Below are 18,698 nucleotides of genomic sequence, written 5' to 3'. Positions count from 1 at the left end.
TCTTTTGTGCTTATTTAGATTTTCATTTGCTCATTTTTTCTCCAAGACAAGGACGTTGCTAAATACTTCAATGCATACCAAACGGCAAGAACTGAGAACTAAGTAACTGAAATATTCTATCAGTCAAGGAAATCTAAAAAGCCAACTTCTTATATTCTAAGTAGTCCTATGCTGCATTATCCTCCTTGGATTATAAAAATTCCTGCCCCGAGACGACTTCACTGCTTTGTTTTCTCCAACTTCAAAAATTCAGAAGCAGGGGTCATTTGCTCTGTGGTTTATACTGTTCGTAGCACTCACCCTTCTTGGAACCTAAAATAAACATGCAAGGACATACCCATAAGGTAGGAGAACACTTAGGTAGGGGGAGCGGATATCTTCCCAATGTAGGGGCATCCAGTGTGGAATAAGGAGGAGGAAGAATCTGTAGGAAGGAGCAAGAGGTGGCGGTGGGGAAGGTGAGCCCAGGGGGCAACCAGGGACCAAGGATAATGTGTGATGCAACCAAGGGGAGGTTCCCGCGGGGAGACACTCACCCGTGGGAACAGATACAGAACAGGTGGTGAGGGTTTGGACGGAAAGGAGGGCAGGTGGTGGAGGTGCTCTGCATGTTGACCTGGGGGAGGTCACAGGACATGTACAGGAGGGAGAATCCATCAATTTGTACACTGAAGCTCTGTGCTTCTTACTGTCTGTTAATTATGCCTTGATTTTTAAAAGTCTATCTGTAAGGATACCGCAAAACTCTTAGAGGAAAATATAGACAGGACACACTTTGATATAAATCACAACAAGATCTTTTCCCAACACCCTGCCTAGAATAATGAAACTAAAAACCAAAATAAGCAAATGGGACCTAATTAAACTTAAATGCTTTAGCACAGCAAAAGCAACCATAAACAAAACGAAAAGACAGCCCTCAGAATGGGAGAAACTATTTGCAAACAAAGCAACTGACGAAATACACCGACAGCTCATACACCTCAATATCAAAAAAAAAACAACTCAAAAAATGGTCCAAAGACCCAAACAGACATTTCTACAAAGACATACAGATGGCCAAGAGGCACATGAAAAGATGCTCAGTATCACTAATTATTAGAGAAATGCAAATAAAAACTACAATGAGGTATCACCTCACACCAGTCAGAATGGCCATCATCAGAAAAAATTTACAAACAATACATGACGGAGAGGGTGTAGAGAAAATGGAATCTTCCTACACTGTTGGTGGGAATGTAAATTGATACAGCCACTATGGAGAACAGTATGGATATATCTTTAAAAAAACTAAAAATAGAAATAGAAAACCCTAATTCAAAAGGATGCATGAAACCATAATTCAAAAGCTATGTTCATTGCAGCACTATTTATAATAGCCAGGACATGGAAGGAAACTAAATGTCCATCAACAGAGGAATAGACAAAGAAGATGTGGAAAGGAATATACAGAGGAATATTCAGTCAGTCCAGTCACTCAGTCGTGTCCGACTCTTTGCCACCCCATGAATCGCAGCACGCCAGGCCTCCCTGTCCATCACCAACTCCCGAAGTTCACTGAGACTCACGTCCATCAAGTCAGTGATGCCATTCAGCCATCTCATCCTCTGTCGTCCCCTTCTCCTCCTGCCCCCAATCCCTCCTAGCATCAGAGTCTTTTCCAATGAGTCAAATCTTCACATGAGCTGGCCAAAGTACTGGAGTTTCAGCTTTAGCATCATTCCTTCCAAAGAAATCCCAGGGCTGATCTCCTTCAGAATGCACTGGTTGGATCTCCTTGCAGTCCAAGGGACTCTCAAGAGTCTTCTCCAACACCACAGTTCAAAAGCATCAATTCTTCGGCGCTCAGCCTTCTTCACAGTCCAACTCTCACATCCATACATGACCACAGGAAAAACCATAGCCTTGACTAGACGGACCTTTGTTTGCAAAGTAATGTCTCTGCTTTTGAATATGCTATCTAGGTTGGCCATAACTTTCCTTCCAAGGAGTAGGCGTCTTTTAATTTCATGGCTGCAGTCACCATCTGCAGTGATTTTGGAGCCCCCCAAAATAGAGTCTGACACTGTTTCCACTGCTTCCCCATCTATTTCCCATGAAGTGATGGGACCAGATGCCATGATCTTTGTTTTCTGAATGCTGAGCCTTCAGCCGACTTTTTCACTCTCCTCTTTCACTTTCATCAAGAGGCTCAAGAGTCTTCTCCAACAGCAGAAGACATTAAATAATTGTAAGCTCACACGACTCCTGAGGGACAGCGCCAATCCAACCCCAGATGCTTGGAATTCCAAAACAATGTTTGCCAGACACAGACTTGACACTGGACAATTTTATAACTAAGTGTAACATTTATTTAATTCTCCTGCATTTGTGAGAAAGTATTAATGCTGCAATCCATGGGGTCACAAGGAGTCAGACATGACTTAGTGTTAGAACAAAGGAGAACAGGGAACATCTGTGCAGCCATGATAATTTTTCAAGTAAGGTGATGCCTTGAGCTTCCCTCGGTTTTGTCTCAGCCCATGTCCCCAGCACACAAGGGACTAAACAAAACTGCCAGGATGTGGCTAAGCTTCCTGTTCTCTGTGCTGCTGGCACACAGACTATGAAGACCAGAGGAGATATGTAACCAAAAATTATAGATGATTTTTCTAAGGCTTTCCAAATGCATGCTAGGGCCAGGAATTCCACCTGGTAATCTTGATCCCAAGTGTCCCTCCATCTCCCAACACCCGACAGGGAGGCTGAGGGGCAAGGAGGGCCCAGGAACCACCAAGGTCACAGTCACGGGACACTACTCACAGTTAAGGTTGTTGACTGCACTCCCTCCCCGTTGCCAAGCAGTAAACACACTCTGTCACTCACAGGGTCGGGGGCTGTTATGATCCCTGTTTTCACAAAGGAAAGTCGGGGTGTGAGGGCAGAACAGTCAGCACCCTGTGTCCGGCCCTCGGCTGGGGGAGCTGGTGCAGGCGTCCACATCTGGCTGTCATCACAGAGACTGGCCAAAGCCACAGGCTCACCTGAACCTCCCCCTCTCGCCACGGCTGTGGCCCATAGACCTCACCCTCAGTTCTCCAGTTAGTTTCACTCTTTCCTTCTTCCCAGGACACACGCACCAGACACAGAGCTGCCCGCAGTGCGGACATGGCCAGTGGAGGACACGGGACTGAGTTCAAACCACAGCCCCAAAGGACAGGAAGGGGCCACCAGCAGGGATGTGGGAAACACCCAAGATCAGGGACAGGCTCTCCAGAGGGGGCACTTTGGGGAGGATATTAGAGAAGACCTAAAGGGGGCACAGGGCATTGGGCCTGCAGAGTGGGGAATGTGCATGGCCTCAGGTCCTGGGTACCACAGAGGTCCCCACCTAGAGGCCCCTGTGGGATGCTGTGAAGCTCTGGGTGGGAAGGGATTGAAGCAAGAAGTGAAACTCCTGCTATAGGAACAGCATCCGGAGCTGTTGGGGGCAGGAGAGGCATCCCAGGGAAGTTCTCTGTCCATTCAACTCAATTCTGTCTTAACACTGACGACCCAGGTTTAGCACAGACCTGCAGGTCAAGGATAAAACCTTTCACAAGATTCCCCCACCACCCTTCACATGCAAGCACAAGCCTGGTGGACCATCTGTGCTGCTAATCAACCTGCTCTAAGTTGGGGCGGGGGGAGCGTCCCCATGCCCCTGTAGGTTCCATGATGATAAACAGAACTCACTGAAAGTGCTACACCTACAATTACAGTTGTGTCGGACATAGACAATACAGGTCGGGACAGGTGAATATTACAGGTGCAGGGGTCAGGCTCTCGGGGGAGAAGGGGCAGAGCTGTCGTGCCCTGTCCCTCATCCTCATGGAGCCTCCAGGCAGCCCCTCCCAGAAAGCATCCACATGTTCAGCAGGTGTGATCTCCCTGACAATCCAGGTGGGGTCCACAGGGACTCAACACAAACAGCCAAAGGCTCCAACTGCTCAGGAACTTCCAAGGGTTTTTGAGACACAGCATCAGGAACCAGAAACAAAGACCAGATGTACTTGATAATACCGCAAGGAGAAGCAGGAGGACTGAGTGGGTCTGCTCTTGTTTTGCTTTTTTTTTCATGAGTTTTTTAAAAAGTTAATTAATTAATTTTAATTGGAGGTTAATTTACAATATTGTGGTGGTTTTTGCCATACATTGACATGAATCAGCCACAGTGTACATGTGTCCCAACATCCCCATCCCATCTCTCTGGGTTGTCCCCTTGACCCGGCTTTGAATGCCTGGTTTCATGCATCGAACTTGGACTAGCCATCTGCTTCACATATGGTAATATACATGTTTCAATGCTATTCTCTCAAATCATCCCACCGTCACCTTCTCCCGCAGAGTCCAAAAGACTGTTTTTTACATCTGTGCCTCTTTTACTGTCTTCCATATAGGGTCATCGTTACCATCTGTTTAAATTCCATATATATGCATTAATATATCGTATTGGTGTTTTTCTTCCTGACTTACTTCACTGTGTATAATAGGCTCCAGTTTCATTCACATCCTTAGAACTGACTCAAATGCATTCTTTTAATAGCTGAGTAATATTCCATTGTGTGTGTATGTACCAGGGCTTTCTTCTCCATTCATCCGCCAATGGACATTTAGGTTGCTTTCATGTCCTAGCTATTGCAAACAGTGCTTCAATGAACATTGGGGTGCACGGATCTCTTTCAATTCCGGTTTTCTCGGTGTGCATGTCCAGCAGTGGGATTGCTGGGTTGTATGGCAGTTCTATTTTCAGCTTTTTAAGGAATCTCCACACTGTTGTCTGTAATGAACAGTGGCTACACTAGTTTGCATTCCCACCAACAATGTAAGAGGGTTCCCTTTTTCTCCACACCCTCTCCAGCATTTGTTGTTTGTAGACTTTTTGATGGCAGCCATCCTGACCGACATGAGATGGTACCTCACTGTGGTTTTGATTGCTCTTGTTTTTGAAGCGGTCAGCCAAGAAGGGTTGTGGAAACAAGAAGGGGGAAAAGAAAACAAAACAGCAGGAGCCAGGAATGATTCCAAGGAAAGGCACAAGCAGCATAAACAAACACTAGGGCTTTTAGGAAAACAAGGGGCTTGTGGGGATTGTGGGGGAGGCATTGTTGGGGTGGGTGGATCCAGCATGAGCCTGGATGGTGAACACCAGGAAGAAAAAGTCAGAGGATGGGCGTTCTGTAACTCTGTGGCTTTCGTATCCACTTGGCTTCTAAGGGACAAATATGTTTTATTGTCTGTGAACAGACCAGGGCTGATACTGACACTAAACAGCCTACAACAGGAAGAGAATCATTCCTATTGGAGCCTCCTCTATTTGAGTCTTAAAAATAACACTGCTGATCCCCCACTCCCACATCTGCGCTGGGAGGTTGGGTCTAAGCTCTCACTGTTGGCAGCACAAGCTTCCTTCCAGCCTTTCATGGCAGTGAGTCTCTGCCGCAACTTGTAAGACCACATGCAGATTTCCTGCAACTTTGTAATGAGCTTAAATTTCTCAGAAGAAAGAATTAAAGAGATCTGTGAATTATTATGTGAATGCAGAGTAGGACTGCAAATGAGGTGGCCCTGACCATCGCTAAGGGCACAGAAGAGTGGCTGAAGGCACAAGGAACACAGCCGGGGGCGGGGAGCCTCGGAGCAGCCCAGAGCACAGGGCTAGGCAGCTAGGTCACTGCCCCTCCCAGAGGCGGCTACAGCTGGTTAAAAGTGCTGTGTGCAAAGTCCTAAGCCAGAGTTGCCACCCTCTGGCCAGGCCAGCTGGCCCTCGTTGGGCAACTCCTGGCAGGACCTGAGGTCTCAGCCCTCCCCTGTCTGTAAGCCGCCGAGCACGCAGCTCTGAGCTGTCTCAGAGTAACATTTTCCCGAGCTGAAATTTCTGACCGCTGCCATTGGCCTTGAACAACATGGAGGCTTTGAAATCTGAGGGCATGAGTCGCGTGGCTGTGGACTACGTGGAAGGCATCCTGCAGCCCAAGCCCACCTGTGACACCTGGGATCAGATCCAGAGCTTCCAAGCCAGGCCTGATGACCTGCTCATTTCTAGTTACCCTAAAGCAGGTAGGTGGGAGGGACAAGGGACAGGAGAGGTGGGAGGAGGGGCAGGGACAGAAGCAAGCAAGACACAGCACTGAGGATGTTGAGAAACCCACTGGGGTTTCAGCAGAAAACCATTCAGTGGGCAGAGGGATACGGCCAACACAAATCACGGGGACGGGGCGGGGGGACCACACAAAAAACATTAAAATGACCTACACATCTTAAGAATTTAATACTGCCTGTGAAGTGCATGTTGTTTACTTTCCTGCAAGAGAGTAAATCAAACAGTCTGAAACAAAGGGCCAGACTTGTTGATTTACTTGTTACCAGGTGGGCTGCAGTTTAAATATAATCAGTTTAACAAAGTTACTGTAGAAACAGGACAAACTTGAGCTCAGCCACTGTGTGATGTAATTTGGGTGTGAGCCGGGACGAGGAGTTCTCTGCAGCTATTTGTCTGCATCTACAGTAAGACCAAGAGAGAAGGCAATAACACCCCACTCCAGCACTCTTGACTGGAAAATCCCATGGATGGAGGAGCCTGGTGGGCTGCAGTCCCTGGGGTCGCTGCGAGTCAGACAGGACTGAGCAGTTTCACTTTCAGTTTTCACTTTAATGCATTGGAGAAGGAAATGGCAACCCACTCCAGTGTTCTTGCCTGGAGAATCCCAGGGACGGCAGAGCCTAGAGGGCTGCCATCTCTGGGGTCGCACAGAGTCGGACACAACTGAGCAACTTAGCAGCAGGGAAGGCCCTTACAGCAGATCCAGACTGGGCACCCCCAGCTAGTTGGGGGAGCACGCAAGCGGAGAAGGGGGTTTATGTTCTGTAAGGCTGAACTCCTAAGTCCTCCTGCTCAGGGTCCCAGACCTACTCTCTGCATCTCCACCCTCCCGGTGGTATGTTGTAAACCTGCATTCTTATTTCAATATAATCAGTTTAACAAAGTTACTGTAGAAACAGGACAAACTTGAGCTCAGCCACTGCGTCATGTAAATTTGGGGGTGAGCCAGGACGAGGAATTCTCTGCAGCTATTTGTGTGCATCTACAGTTAGACCAAGAGAGAAGGCAATAGCACCCCACTCCAGCACTTTTGCCTGTAAAATCCCATGGACGGAGGAGCCTAGTTGGCTGTCGTCTCTGGAGTCACACAGAGTCGGACACGACTGAGCGACTCAGCAGCAGCAGCAGCACTGTTAGACCAAAACACAGTACTCAGCTCATGCCCCAACTGCACATACATTTGCTCTTTGCAAAATCAATAACTGTCAATAATTTCTGCTATATGCACTCATGGGCACACACATATACTCCACCCACCCTTTGACTTTATCTGTGTTGATTTGATAAAAGGCTCTACAGGCAGATGGGGCCTTAGACTCATGTGTCAACTGGTTTCAAATCAGCCCTCACTTTCTGATATTACTTCTCATGAGTTTGTTCAGAATTAAAATTTTCTAAATGTGAGTTTCTGAAAGTAACCACTGGTGGGGAATCACATCTCACTGCCTTATTTCACTCACAATTCTACTCTATCACCATAATTTCAGTACAATGCTTAATCTTTCATCTTTTTCCACCTACCAAAAGTGAGTATTAAAGTTTGATTCATTTAGAGTTTTCATGAGTTAGGGGTTACAATCTAATAACAACAGAAAGAAAAGCACTTACCAGCTAATGCAGTATTTAATCAGTCATGAAAACTGCATATGCTAATAAAGGCTGTATTGATAAAAGGGAACAAGAAACAAGCTCAGATGCTGTAAAGGTTTTCACTGAGATTTTTAGCAAAATAGTAAACACTCTGTGACTGAGCAGAGATATACACATTGTAGAATCACTGACCTCTGACCCCAAGGACCAGGTGACTTTAAACCTCCCCAATGTTAGCCTGTGCCTATAAATTCAGAGTTGTTGTTTAGTCGCTAAGTCATGTCTGACTCTGAAACCCCATGGACTGTAGCCCACCTTTGTCCATGGAATTCTCCAGGCAAGAATACTGGAATGGGGTGCCATTTCCTACTCCAGGGGATCTTCCCAACCCAGGGATTAAACCCACATCTCCTGCTTGGCATGGGGATTCTTTGTCACTGAGCCACCTAGGAAGCCGCCAAAATTCATAGTAAACACACAAAACTAGTACAGGTTGGATGAATAAAGCATGCACAGCTACAGGCTTTCTACTTAACTTCTGGGTTTGCTATTAAAAATGCTGTTTACCCTCGTACCCTTCCCCTTAGCCCTTCATATTTCTTTGCCTCTATTCTAATACTGCAGAATTTTCTCACCTATTGTACAAAGAAATTGCAATGTATATTTTCATGTAATTTGATTTTGGAATTCTGTCACCTTATGTAGTGAGTTCTTCCAAAATATAATTTTTTTCCAATAATTTGTCAAGTTGTTGGCTTTTATTGTATTGAATGAAGGTTATAATAATGTCAGAGAAGTGCAGTTTAGAAAAATCTCAGGTTGATTCCTTATGCAAACAAACTTAATACTTGAAAATCACACGGCCATCAGTATATATATTGGACTCTCTATGGATTCTTATATGAATCTCAAAGCATTACAGGGCTATAAATGCTTTGCTGTTTGACATATAGATTCTGTCACTGACATAGTCCACTTGGGTTTTTCTTACTGTTTGAGCATAAATATATTTCATACTATAAGTTTTCTAAAACAGTTTTCAGGAAGTGGTAAAATAAGCATGTGCAGTGTTAAAGGCAGGCCCAGGTTTCTGTGTTTGGTATAAAGTTGGGACTGGGACAGTGTCTGGCATAGAAGGGGCAGAACTTGAGACAGTACCTGATGAGACATGGCGTTTAACTGTTGAGAATCAGTGAGAACTGGTACATCTCTGCTTTGTGGGGTTTGGAGAAATTTTTTGACAGAATGAAAGGATTCCTGCAAGTAGCCAGTCCTTTACAAACTTTGCGTGTCTTTTTTAAAGTGAAATAATTAAGGATGTAGTCAGAGTAGAGAGTGATTTTTCTAAATGTCAGCCTCTTCTTCACTCTGAAGCATTAAAAAACAAACAAAAAGCCTGTAAATGTATGATGGCTGAATGTGAAACTGTTTTGAGTCACTGCAGCCAGTTTTCTCTAAGAACTCTGCTTGTGACTTTACTTTTTTGTGTGTGTGACTTTACTTTTACAAAGACTCTGTCAGCACTGTTACCCCAAAGCACCAGTACTGCATACTTACCTGGGACTTTGAATGCCATCCCTTTTATTCTTAAATTGTCCGCGTGATGGTGGTTTGTGGCAAGATGGAGTCTGAGTTTTGCTCTCTTGTGGCTGTAATTCTCCTAGCAATCTCTTGAGTTAAAACCTGGGATTTGACTCTTCAGGGAGGAGCAAAGGACCAAGTAACTCAGGGACAACTATTCTTAAACTCTTAAGTGCCACTTTAATGCAGTTACTTTGGTGTGATTGTGTGTTTTTTAGGGCTAGATCTTGGGGAGTTGGAGAGCCAGAAATGAGCAAACCTCTTGATGCCCTTTACCACCTGGTGCCCTGACCATGCTACATATGGAAACACAAGCCTCGAGAGATGTTTCGGCTTCCTCTGTCAGAGGTGTCATCTGTGCCTTTCCCAGTGTTCATCTGACAGTGTGAATCTAAATGGCTCTACATTTGATATTAAACCACACTCAGGTGACACTAATTCTGGTGGCTTTTGTCCCAGCAATGCCTCATCATTTGTGTGAGGTGAGTCCTCTGCTTTAGGGAAAGGATTTTTCTCCCTGACCACGTGCCAACTATCAACAACACCTGTATATTCTTATGGATTGTAGAACTGTTGGCTGTTTCCTAAATTTACTCCAATTTCTTGTAAAGGCTTATCGATTTCAGTCTGGGCTCATAATGAGATGGACTATTTCCGTGGCTTTCTGGCCTCTTCTGGTGAGCTTAAAATCCAAATGAGGTTGGTTTCCATGTCATTACAAGGTAATATCTTTGTGAGGTTTTTCGACTAGTTCTGTGATCACTTGGGTGTCATAGTATCTTTAATGGCCTTCATTCTTGGTTGTGAAATTTTATATGCTCATTCACCCTCTACAAATCTGCCCATTTGGGATTGTCATGCCTGTGTATCTTTGCCCATCTGGTCTCCAGTTGGTGGAATTACCTTTTGTGTACTGCCACTTCTCAGCATCTTTGAAATTTGACCTAATGTTGCTTCATTCCAATTTTTTTTTCCTGTAATTTGTTGATTGTATTTATATGAGAGTTCTGTTGTGATGTTTACTGTATGTAAAGCACCTGGATCATGTGATGGGTGCTCTATGAATCAATAAATGATGACTTAGAGGCTGAAAAAAAAAAAAAAAAAACCTAGTACAGATGACTCCAACTTCCTTTGAGTTGATAGCTAAAGAAATATTGGTCCTTTAACCCGTAATGAAGAGTTGGTGCCAGATAATATTAGAGACCAACTCATATAGGAAATAAAACGCCACTGCTATTCAATCTCCTCCTGACATGGACGTGGTCAGACGTCTGGTTCAATAGGTCTTCAAGGCTGCAGAATAGGTAGCAGCCCCCACGCTAGTCAGGATGGGGCCCATATAAGTGACTGAAACTGCAGATGGAAGCCCTCCTCCAGGGGTAGTGTGGCGGGTGCAGCTTCTGGATCGAGCTCCGTGCTTGACCCAGATATGTGGAGTGGCTTCCACACACCTTGTACCCGGTGGGGCCACCCTCAGACCTCTGTCTCCTTCTTTTAACTCTCAGAAGGTAAATCAGTCTCAGGGTGTTGAGAATCTCAGTGGCAAAGGAGCCTAGGAAATGCACTTTCTAGCCTTCAGGAAAAACAGGACAGCGTGAACACGGAGACTAAGCCCTAATCACTCGCTCATTTAGCCAACACACAACAAAGCCTCCTGGGTACCAACCTCAGGCTGTGCACTTGGGAAACAGTCTGAAGATCACACAGGGACGACCCCACATCACAGCTGGGAGAGAAAGACTTCCACTCCACCTTTCTAAGGAACAATGCCACCAACTCTGTAGCATGACAACCCTAATGAATGGTTGTGACAGAGAAAAGAAGAACTGTCTATTTATGAATCTTATGTCCACTCCAAACTGGAGTGTTTGCCTAAAAATCCGTATTATGATAACACAAGATGTAAACAAACAAGGATGTTTTCTGAATTCCAATATACAGCAGGCTTCAATGTTCACACAGCTACTCTAACCAGCATTTGCTCATATCCTAAGAAATGCGGAAGATAATGTCTGTGCCTCCTGTTCTTACCCATGGATCAAGGAACAACGTGGATTCAGGAGATTGTGGACTTGATACAAAACGGGGGTGATGTCAAGCAAAGCCAGAGGGCACCCACACATGAGCGATTTCCCTTCATCGAGTGGACAATCCCTTCCCGAGGATTATCTGGTGAGTACATCATGGCTGCATCTGACCCCAGGTCTAGATGTACCCAGAATTTTTACTAGCCAGCAGCCCTCTCAGGCTTCCAAGGTGGTGCTGTGGTAAAGAATCCACCTGCAAATGCAGGAGACGTGAGTTCCATCCTTGGGTTGGGAAGATCCCCTAGAAAAGGAAATGGCAACCCATTGCAGTATTCTTGTCTGGAGAACTCCATAGACAGAAGAGCCTGGTGGACATGACTGAGTGACTAAGCACAGCAGCCCTTTCAGAACCCCAGGTGTTCAAACCACCATCAATGGACTTCAGGACTCTTTTTCACTGTCTGGCCATGGCTATATTTCAGACATTTTCTAATTGAGTTTCTGTTCATACAAAAGTAAGGTAAAGGAGTAAAGTTGCCGGTGGTCCAGTGGCTAAGATTCCAAGCTCTCAATGCAAGGGACCTGGGTTCAATGCCTGCTCAGGGAAACTAGAAACACAGTTAAGACCTGGTGCAGCCAAATAAATATAAATAAATATTAAAATAAATATAAATATTTTAAAAGTTTTAAAATAAAAGTAAGTTTTGATTCTCCAATTAGAAATTAAACTCATTCCACAAAGACAAGCCTAGGAAAGATAATTTTATGGTGGAAGCATTGGAATTTTTCAGGTTCTTATTTACTTGCTTCATTGTATGGTTAAAAGCTGTTCTAGAGACTTTGCTAGTGGCCAGTGGTTAAGATGATGCTCTCACTGCAGGAAGCATGACCAATCCTGGCTGGGGAACTAGAATCCCACAAACTATGTGGCAAAAACAAAAACGGCTCTAGCCAAAACCCCCATTCTCTCATACGAAAGCCACAGAGAGTTACAGGTGGTCTGGAGTGTTCCTAATAGAGTAAAAATGGGGCAGCAAGTTTCTGAAGCAAATGGAAAAAAATAATGGAAAGTTGTTCAAAACTAATTTCACAGGCTTGAAACAAGCGAATGCAATGACCTCACCCCGGATGTTGAAGACACATCTCCCCTTCCATTTGCTGCCACCATCTTTCCTGGAGAAAAACTGTAAGGTAGGGAGCCAAAGGAATGCAGATTTGGCCCCTTAGAAGGCTCTCAGAGTGGTCTTCAATTTCCTCTTAAAACATGTCACTTGTTAAAAACAAAACAAAAACAAAAAGTCCACTGGTCACACATCATCAACACGCAGATTGACATGAATCCTTTCCACCTCCCACTAAAGCCACAGCACAGAAACACAGCCTCAGGAATACCAACCTGTGTGGAATATGCCCACCCTCACGTCATTGCCTGCTGTTCTAATCCTGGTTTTGCTTCTCCCCTTCCTCTCTCCACTTCTAGATGATCTATGTAGCCAGGAATCCCAAGGACAGCATGGTGTCTTATTACCACTTCCACAGGATGAATAGAAACCTTCCTGCTCCAGGCTCCTGGGAAGAATACTTTGAGAGTTTTCAGGCTGGGAAAGGTGAGCCCTTCGTTTCCATCCTGTCTCAAAACCCTCAAGCATTCTACAAAAAAGGTGTCAGTTTCTGAGAACAGCAGGGGCTCTGCTGGCTTTTGGTTCAATTCAGCTGTTCAGTTGTATCCAACTCTTTGCAACCCCATGGACCGCAGCATGCCAGGCCTCCCTGTCCATCAACTACTCCCAGATTTTACTCAGTCTCATGCCCACTGAGTGAGTGATGCCATCCAACCATCTCATCCTCTGTCATCCCCTTCTCCTCCAGCCTTCAGTCTTTCCCAGCATCAGGGTCTTTTCCAATGAGTCAGCTCTTCGCATCAGTATTGGCCAAAGTATTGGAGTTTCAGCTTCAACATCCATCCTTCCAATGAATATTCAGGACTGATTTCCTTTAGCTGGCTTCACCATGAAGGAATCACAAGGGGTACCTCCTCCCTCCCTTTAGGATCCTCCTCCTGGGGCCGCGGTGGGGATGGGGGGTGTACTTGTCACTGGGTTTCTGTGACTCACGGCCCTGTTCTGGTCCCATCCTGCAGTGTGCTGGGGCTCCTGGTACGACCACGTGAAGGGCTGGTGGCAGGCCAAGGACCAGCACCGCATCCTCTATCTCTTCTACGAGGACATGAAGGAGGTGAGGACCAGGCCACCTAACAAGTCCCCATTTGACCATAAATGCTTCAGTTGCAATGTGTGCACCCCATCGGGGACCCTCAGATTGCAGTCGGGCACAGGAGATGCTGTGTTTCGCTGGCTGCCCCGTCCACCCATCACAGCACACCTGGCACATCATGAGTTTCCATATCACAGTCTCACCCGAGCTTCCTAGAACTCTGGGCTGTGGGATACCTTTTCCTTACAGGCAGAGGATGGCAAACATGAGCGATGCTATTCTCCCCCCTTGCGGCGTGTATTTTAAAATTCCCATTAGAAGGAAAAAAGTCTCTAGTACATTTTGGTTTCTTTCCTTAGTGCTAGAGGAATGAGAGAGTTTCAAGAAACAGTTTAAGAAATTTGGTGCAGTGGGAAACACTATGGATTCTCGAACCCAAGTTCTGGCTTACTGCTTGCTGGCAATTCTTCTTTGTGAAGATGTTTGACATCTAGGAATTTTGATGTTAGAAGTCACTAGAGAGGAGATAGTAATATACACCCCAAGAGATGCTATCAGGACTGAAGGAGGTGGTGTCATGAGAGCTGATGGTAAATGGTCATCTACCCAGCACTTTTGTGACTCCACTGGGTCTGTACAGAATGACAATCTCTGTCCTTGGATTTGTAACTGAGAGCCTGATTTTGGAGGCTCTGATTTTTTGGTACATCACAGACAGAAGCAGGAAACAGGCCGCTGTGGCCAGGTCCCCGAAGCCACTGTGACGTCTGCGCTCAGCATCAGTTCAGTGCCTCCCCTGGGGGCATTTATCGGACGGGCTGGAGCAGGACATTTGGACCTGACCCTGGACATACTGCTCCGTGGAGCCTGTCCCACGCACTCCAGGTCACTGTGTTTCCAGCATCTTACTGACATGACCCAGTTCACATGTTAGAGCAAGAACAGCGTAAAGACGGCAGTTAATAGAGAACTGGAGAAGGCAACGGCACCCTACTCCAGTGTTCTTGCTTGGAGACTCCCAGGAATTCGGGAGCCTGGTGGGCTGCTGTCTGTGGGGTCGCACACAACTGTAGGGACTTAGTAGCAGCAGCAGCAGCAGTACAGAGAACAGTATGAGTACCACAACTAAATGAGTCATTTCTGAAAAGTTGAACATTTGTGAGATACAATTTTTAAAAATTTTAACTCATGGCTTATTACTGATGTCTATTATTAATTTGTTTCAATATTCTTTTAAGACTATTATTCATTGATTACATTATCTTATACCAAGTCTTTTCTTTTGACTCTGCTCGTAGAACCCAAAGCATGAAATTCAGAAGCTGGCAGAATTTATTGGAAAGAGCTTAGATGATAAACTTCTGGATATAATTCTTTACCACACTTCATTTAGCATCATGAAGCAGAACCCGATGGCAAACTACACGTCGGTTGCGAATGAACACATGAACCAGTCGATTTCTCCATTCATTAGAAAAGGTTTTCAATGTTTCCTTTTGGTCATAATCCTAAAGGAACTGTCCAATATTTCATACTCTCTGAGGAGTTTCCTTTCTATACAAAAGAAAAATAGGATTGATAATGAAGGATTCTGGGAAAAGAACAATTTAAGAAACCACAGATGAAATTAACATTCAGCCACAAGTGGAAAGTGAGATTTGGTGTCTAGGTCTAACCGCATATCCTCCTGTTCCCTCTGGAGTTCTGGCTGATAAGGTGAAAAGATACAGAATCGAGTCAGATGGAGCAAAGGATCCACTTTATAGAGAGTTCCAGGCTGTCAGAAAGGTCCATTCATTCAAAACTACTTTTCAAGTGGCTACTATGTGCCGGGCTCTGTTCTGGGTAATGTTCAGAGCAGTGAACAAAACACAGGAAAGCTCAGCGCTCGTGGAAACTATATTCTAGCCGTACACAAGAAAGCAAATGAAAAAACATGCAGGATAATAGATGACCGTATGGAGAAAAACCAGCCTGGGAAAGGAAACAGGGATTGCAACTGGAGAATTGGGGGGAATCTTCTTTTCTCAAAACGGCACGTGCAGTCCCTCCACTAGCAGGCCCTGCTTGCTCTGTTGGCACAGACCTTGCTTCGATGCTCAGGAAGGACACACAGGAGTGGCCCTCAGCCCTGCTGCTCACACAACCTTGCCATCTCCCGACCCACAAACCAGACAGGTGATCCTTCCTCCCTCCTGGAGGAGGCCCTGCTGGGCCAGCCAGAGGAATGTCTCCGGGGCAGGGGGTAGAACTCCTCATACAAGAGCAGGAGAACAGAGAACCACCCCTCCCAGGTCCCCCTCCCCTACACCCCCCGACCCCACTCCCACCACAGTACTGACTCCCTACCACGACTGTTCCAGGGGTCATCGGGGATTGGAAGAACTACTTCACCGTGGCCCAGAACGAGAGATTTGATGATGATTACAGGAAGAACATGGCTGACACCACTCTAACTCTCCACTTTCGATTCTCGTAAGGAAGAAAAAGCACCAGATTTAATTGGTATAAAGTTGATTACCCTGACCCCATGATATTGAATTCAGGTGGAGGGACCAGTGCTTCTTGTGTCTGCTTTTGTTCACCCTAAAAAAAGATGGAGCTAACAGAGGTTGGGGCCAGGTGGAAGGCGGAGACTTACAACCCTGGCATCCTTGCTAATGATCATGATGCGTCAGTTTTCTGCAGACCACACGCGTGTGAACACGTTAAATATGCTCTGATCATCACATAAGAATATACTCAAGTTTTCAGATTCAGTGTTGGTTTAAGCAAATTTATAAAAATAGCACTAAAATGTGTCAATAGTTACTATTTCTTGCAGGTGACTGTTTTCCCCTGAAACGTTCTCATTCACTCCAGGCTTCTTCCTTCAGTGCCTCCACCCCCGTCCCTCACCTCTGCCTCTGCATTTCCCTGGACTCCCCTCCCACTCCCTGCCAACCCCTCCCAGACTTGCACCTTGACCCACCTCCCTCTAGCCCCTCCTCAACTGTGTTCTAATCCATCAGCAACACCTGTCAGTGTGTGTTTCCAGGATGCCTTACCTCTGCAGACACCCTTCTGGTTCAGAAGCCTCTCCCTTGCCTATGAGCTACAAAACTTGTTTCTCTGTTCATCATACATCTGCCAACCTTCTTTTCCCACAACAAGACTCATTACATTTCTCTTTAGCTCAGAATCTTTCGATGATTCTGAATGTTTGCTGCCTACAAGGTACATCCCAAGCATTTTTAGCCATCGATTCAAAGGCAGCTACATGGGTGACTTACCTTATGACATAGGTGACTTACCTTCCAAACCGCCTGCCAGGTGGATTTCATGCTGCCAAACCCCCTCCTAACTCCAGCAGAGAACCACCTCGCTGGGTCCAAGCGCGTCTTGCAGGCTCCTCCCCACCCCAACTGGTTTACTGTCATCCCACCTTCTCCAGACGTTTCCTTTCCTTTCTCCCCACCAGTTTAAAACTTAAATAGCAAGTTCACTAACCAGCACAGGCCTCCCATCTTCCTGCCAATACTGCAAACTGAAGGACCATCTGCTCTTTGGAAGTCTTTCACACATAACATAATTCTTATGTGGTTAAGATTAAAGTGTGTTATTAAATATCTTATAGGTCTGTATTGTCTCCTTTGTGCTTATTTAAATTTTCATTTGCTCATTTTTTCCCAAGACAAGGACCTTGCTAAATACTTCAATGCACACCAAACGGCAAGAACTGAGAACTAAGTAACTAAAATACTCTGTCAGTCAAGGAAATCTAAAAAGCCGACTTCTTATATTTTAAGTAGTCTTATACCAGTTATCTTCTAGAGCTTACTGTGTTAGCCACTAGCTGCATGTAGTAACTTAAATTACTTAAAATTTGAAAAGACACCTGTACCCCAATGTTCATAGCAGCACCATTTACAATAGCCAAGACATAGAAACCTAAATGTCCATTGACAGACGAATGGATAAATAAGATTTGGCGTGCGGTTGTGTGTGTGTGTGTGTGATGGAATATTACTCAGGCATAAAAAATGTGATCTTGTTATTTGTGACAACATGGATGGACCTAGAAGATTTTAGACTAAGTAAGTGAAATAATCAAAGACAAAAACCACATTGTTTCACTTACATGTGGAATCTAAAAAACAGAAACAGACTCACGGGTACAGACTGTAATATACAGCATAGAGAATATAGTCAATAATATTGCAATAATTTTATAAGGTAACAGATGGTTACTAGACTTATTGTGGTGATCAATCCTCAATGTATATAAATGTCAAATCACTGTACAGAACACCTGGAATTAATACAATATTGTAGGTCAACTATACTTCAATTAAAGAAATAAACAAAATCTGGTCATTTTCAGCTTATAACCTTGGGTTTACATAAATAAATTGTATTGTTTTCAAAAGAATTACATTTTTAAATGTTTAGACTATTACACTGAAATATTTAAATGAAAATAATAAACTGTCACACACATTTTAAAAAAATTAAAAATAAATTTACAAGTTGAATATGTAGAGGCAGAAAGCAAAACTGCGGCTACTGGGGACTGGAGGTGGGGTGGGGGGTATAGGAATATTCGTCAAAGGGCATAAAGCTACAGTTACGTAGGACAAGTAATCTAGAGATCTGGCGTCCAGCATGATGACTATAGTTAATAAGACTGTACTGGGAACTCCCTGGTGGTCCAGTGGTTAAGACTCCATGTTTTGCTGCTGTCAGTCTGGGTTCGATCCCTGGTTGGGGAATTAACATCCAGCATCCCTCACTGCACAGCCACAAAAAAAGTACTGAAAACTGGAAATTGCTAAGAGAGTACATTTCAGATACTCTCATCATACATATAAATACGTGAAGACGTTAATTAGCTGCAGTAGTAATCACTCTGCTGTGTGTACATATATCAAACCATCATGTATACTTTATAAATAAAGTAAGTGAAAGTCGCTCAGTCATCTCTGACTGTTTGCGACCCCATGGACTATAGCCCAACATGCTCCTCTGTCTAAGGAATTCTCCAGGCAAGAATACTGGAGTGGGTTGCCATTTCCTACTCCAGGGGATCTTCCCGACCCAGTTGTCGAACTCAGGTGTCCTGCATTGCAGGCAGATTCTTTACCATCTGGGCCACCAGGGAAGCCCTGTACACCATAAAGATA

General features: G+C 44.9%; 1 protein-coding gene across 4 annotated transcripts; it reads left to right on the top strand.

The window, feature by feature from the left end:
- Positions 1 to 5,820: 5,820 nt before the first annotated feature.
- LOC100300896 (sulfotransferase 1C4) lies at positions 5,821 to 17,155 on the top strand. Of its 4 annotated transcripts, XM_002691338.7 has the most exons (7): positions 5,821 to 6,078; positions 11,339 to 11,467; positions 12,416 to 12,513; positions 12,803 to 12,929; positions 13,463 to 13,557; positions 14,835 to 15,015; positions 15,900 to 17,155. In XM_002691338.7, exons 1-7 carry the CDS (start codon positions 5,925 to 5,927, stop codon positions 16,013 to 16,015), a joined length of 900 nt encoding a protein of 299 aa, XP_002691384.1. In that variant the 5' UTR covers positions 5,821 to 5,924; the 3' UTR covers positions 16,016 to 17,155. The 4 variants fall into 4 exon arrangements, with proteins under 4 accessions (XP_002691384.1, XP_010808338.1, XP_010808339.1 ...); XM_010810036.4 differs by having other exon boundaries at positions 14,835 to 15,993; XM_010810037.4 differs by having other exon boundaries at positions 5,988 to 6,078; positions 11,290 to 11,467; positions 14,835 to 15,993.
- The last annotated feature ends 1,543 nt before the right edge of the window (positions 17,156 to 18,698 follow it).

Source organism: Bos taurus, chromosome 11, assembly GCF_002263795.3.
Source record: "Bos taurus isolate L1 Dominette 01449 registration number 42190680 breed Hereford chromosome 11, ARS-UCD2.0, whole genome shotgun sequence".
Classification (NCBI taxonomy): domain Eukaryota; kingdom Metazoa; phylum Chordata; class Mammalia; order Artiodactyla; family Bovidae; genus Bos; species Bos taurus.
The sequence above is the reverse complement of the archived record's forward strand: the minus strand, read 5'-3'. Positions and strand labels throughout refer to the sequence as shown.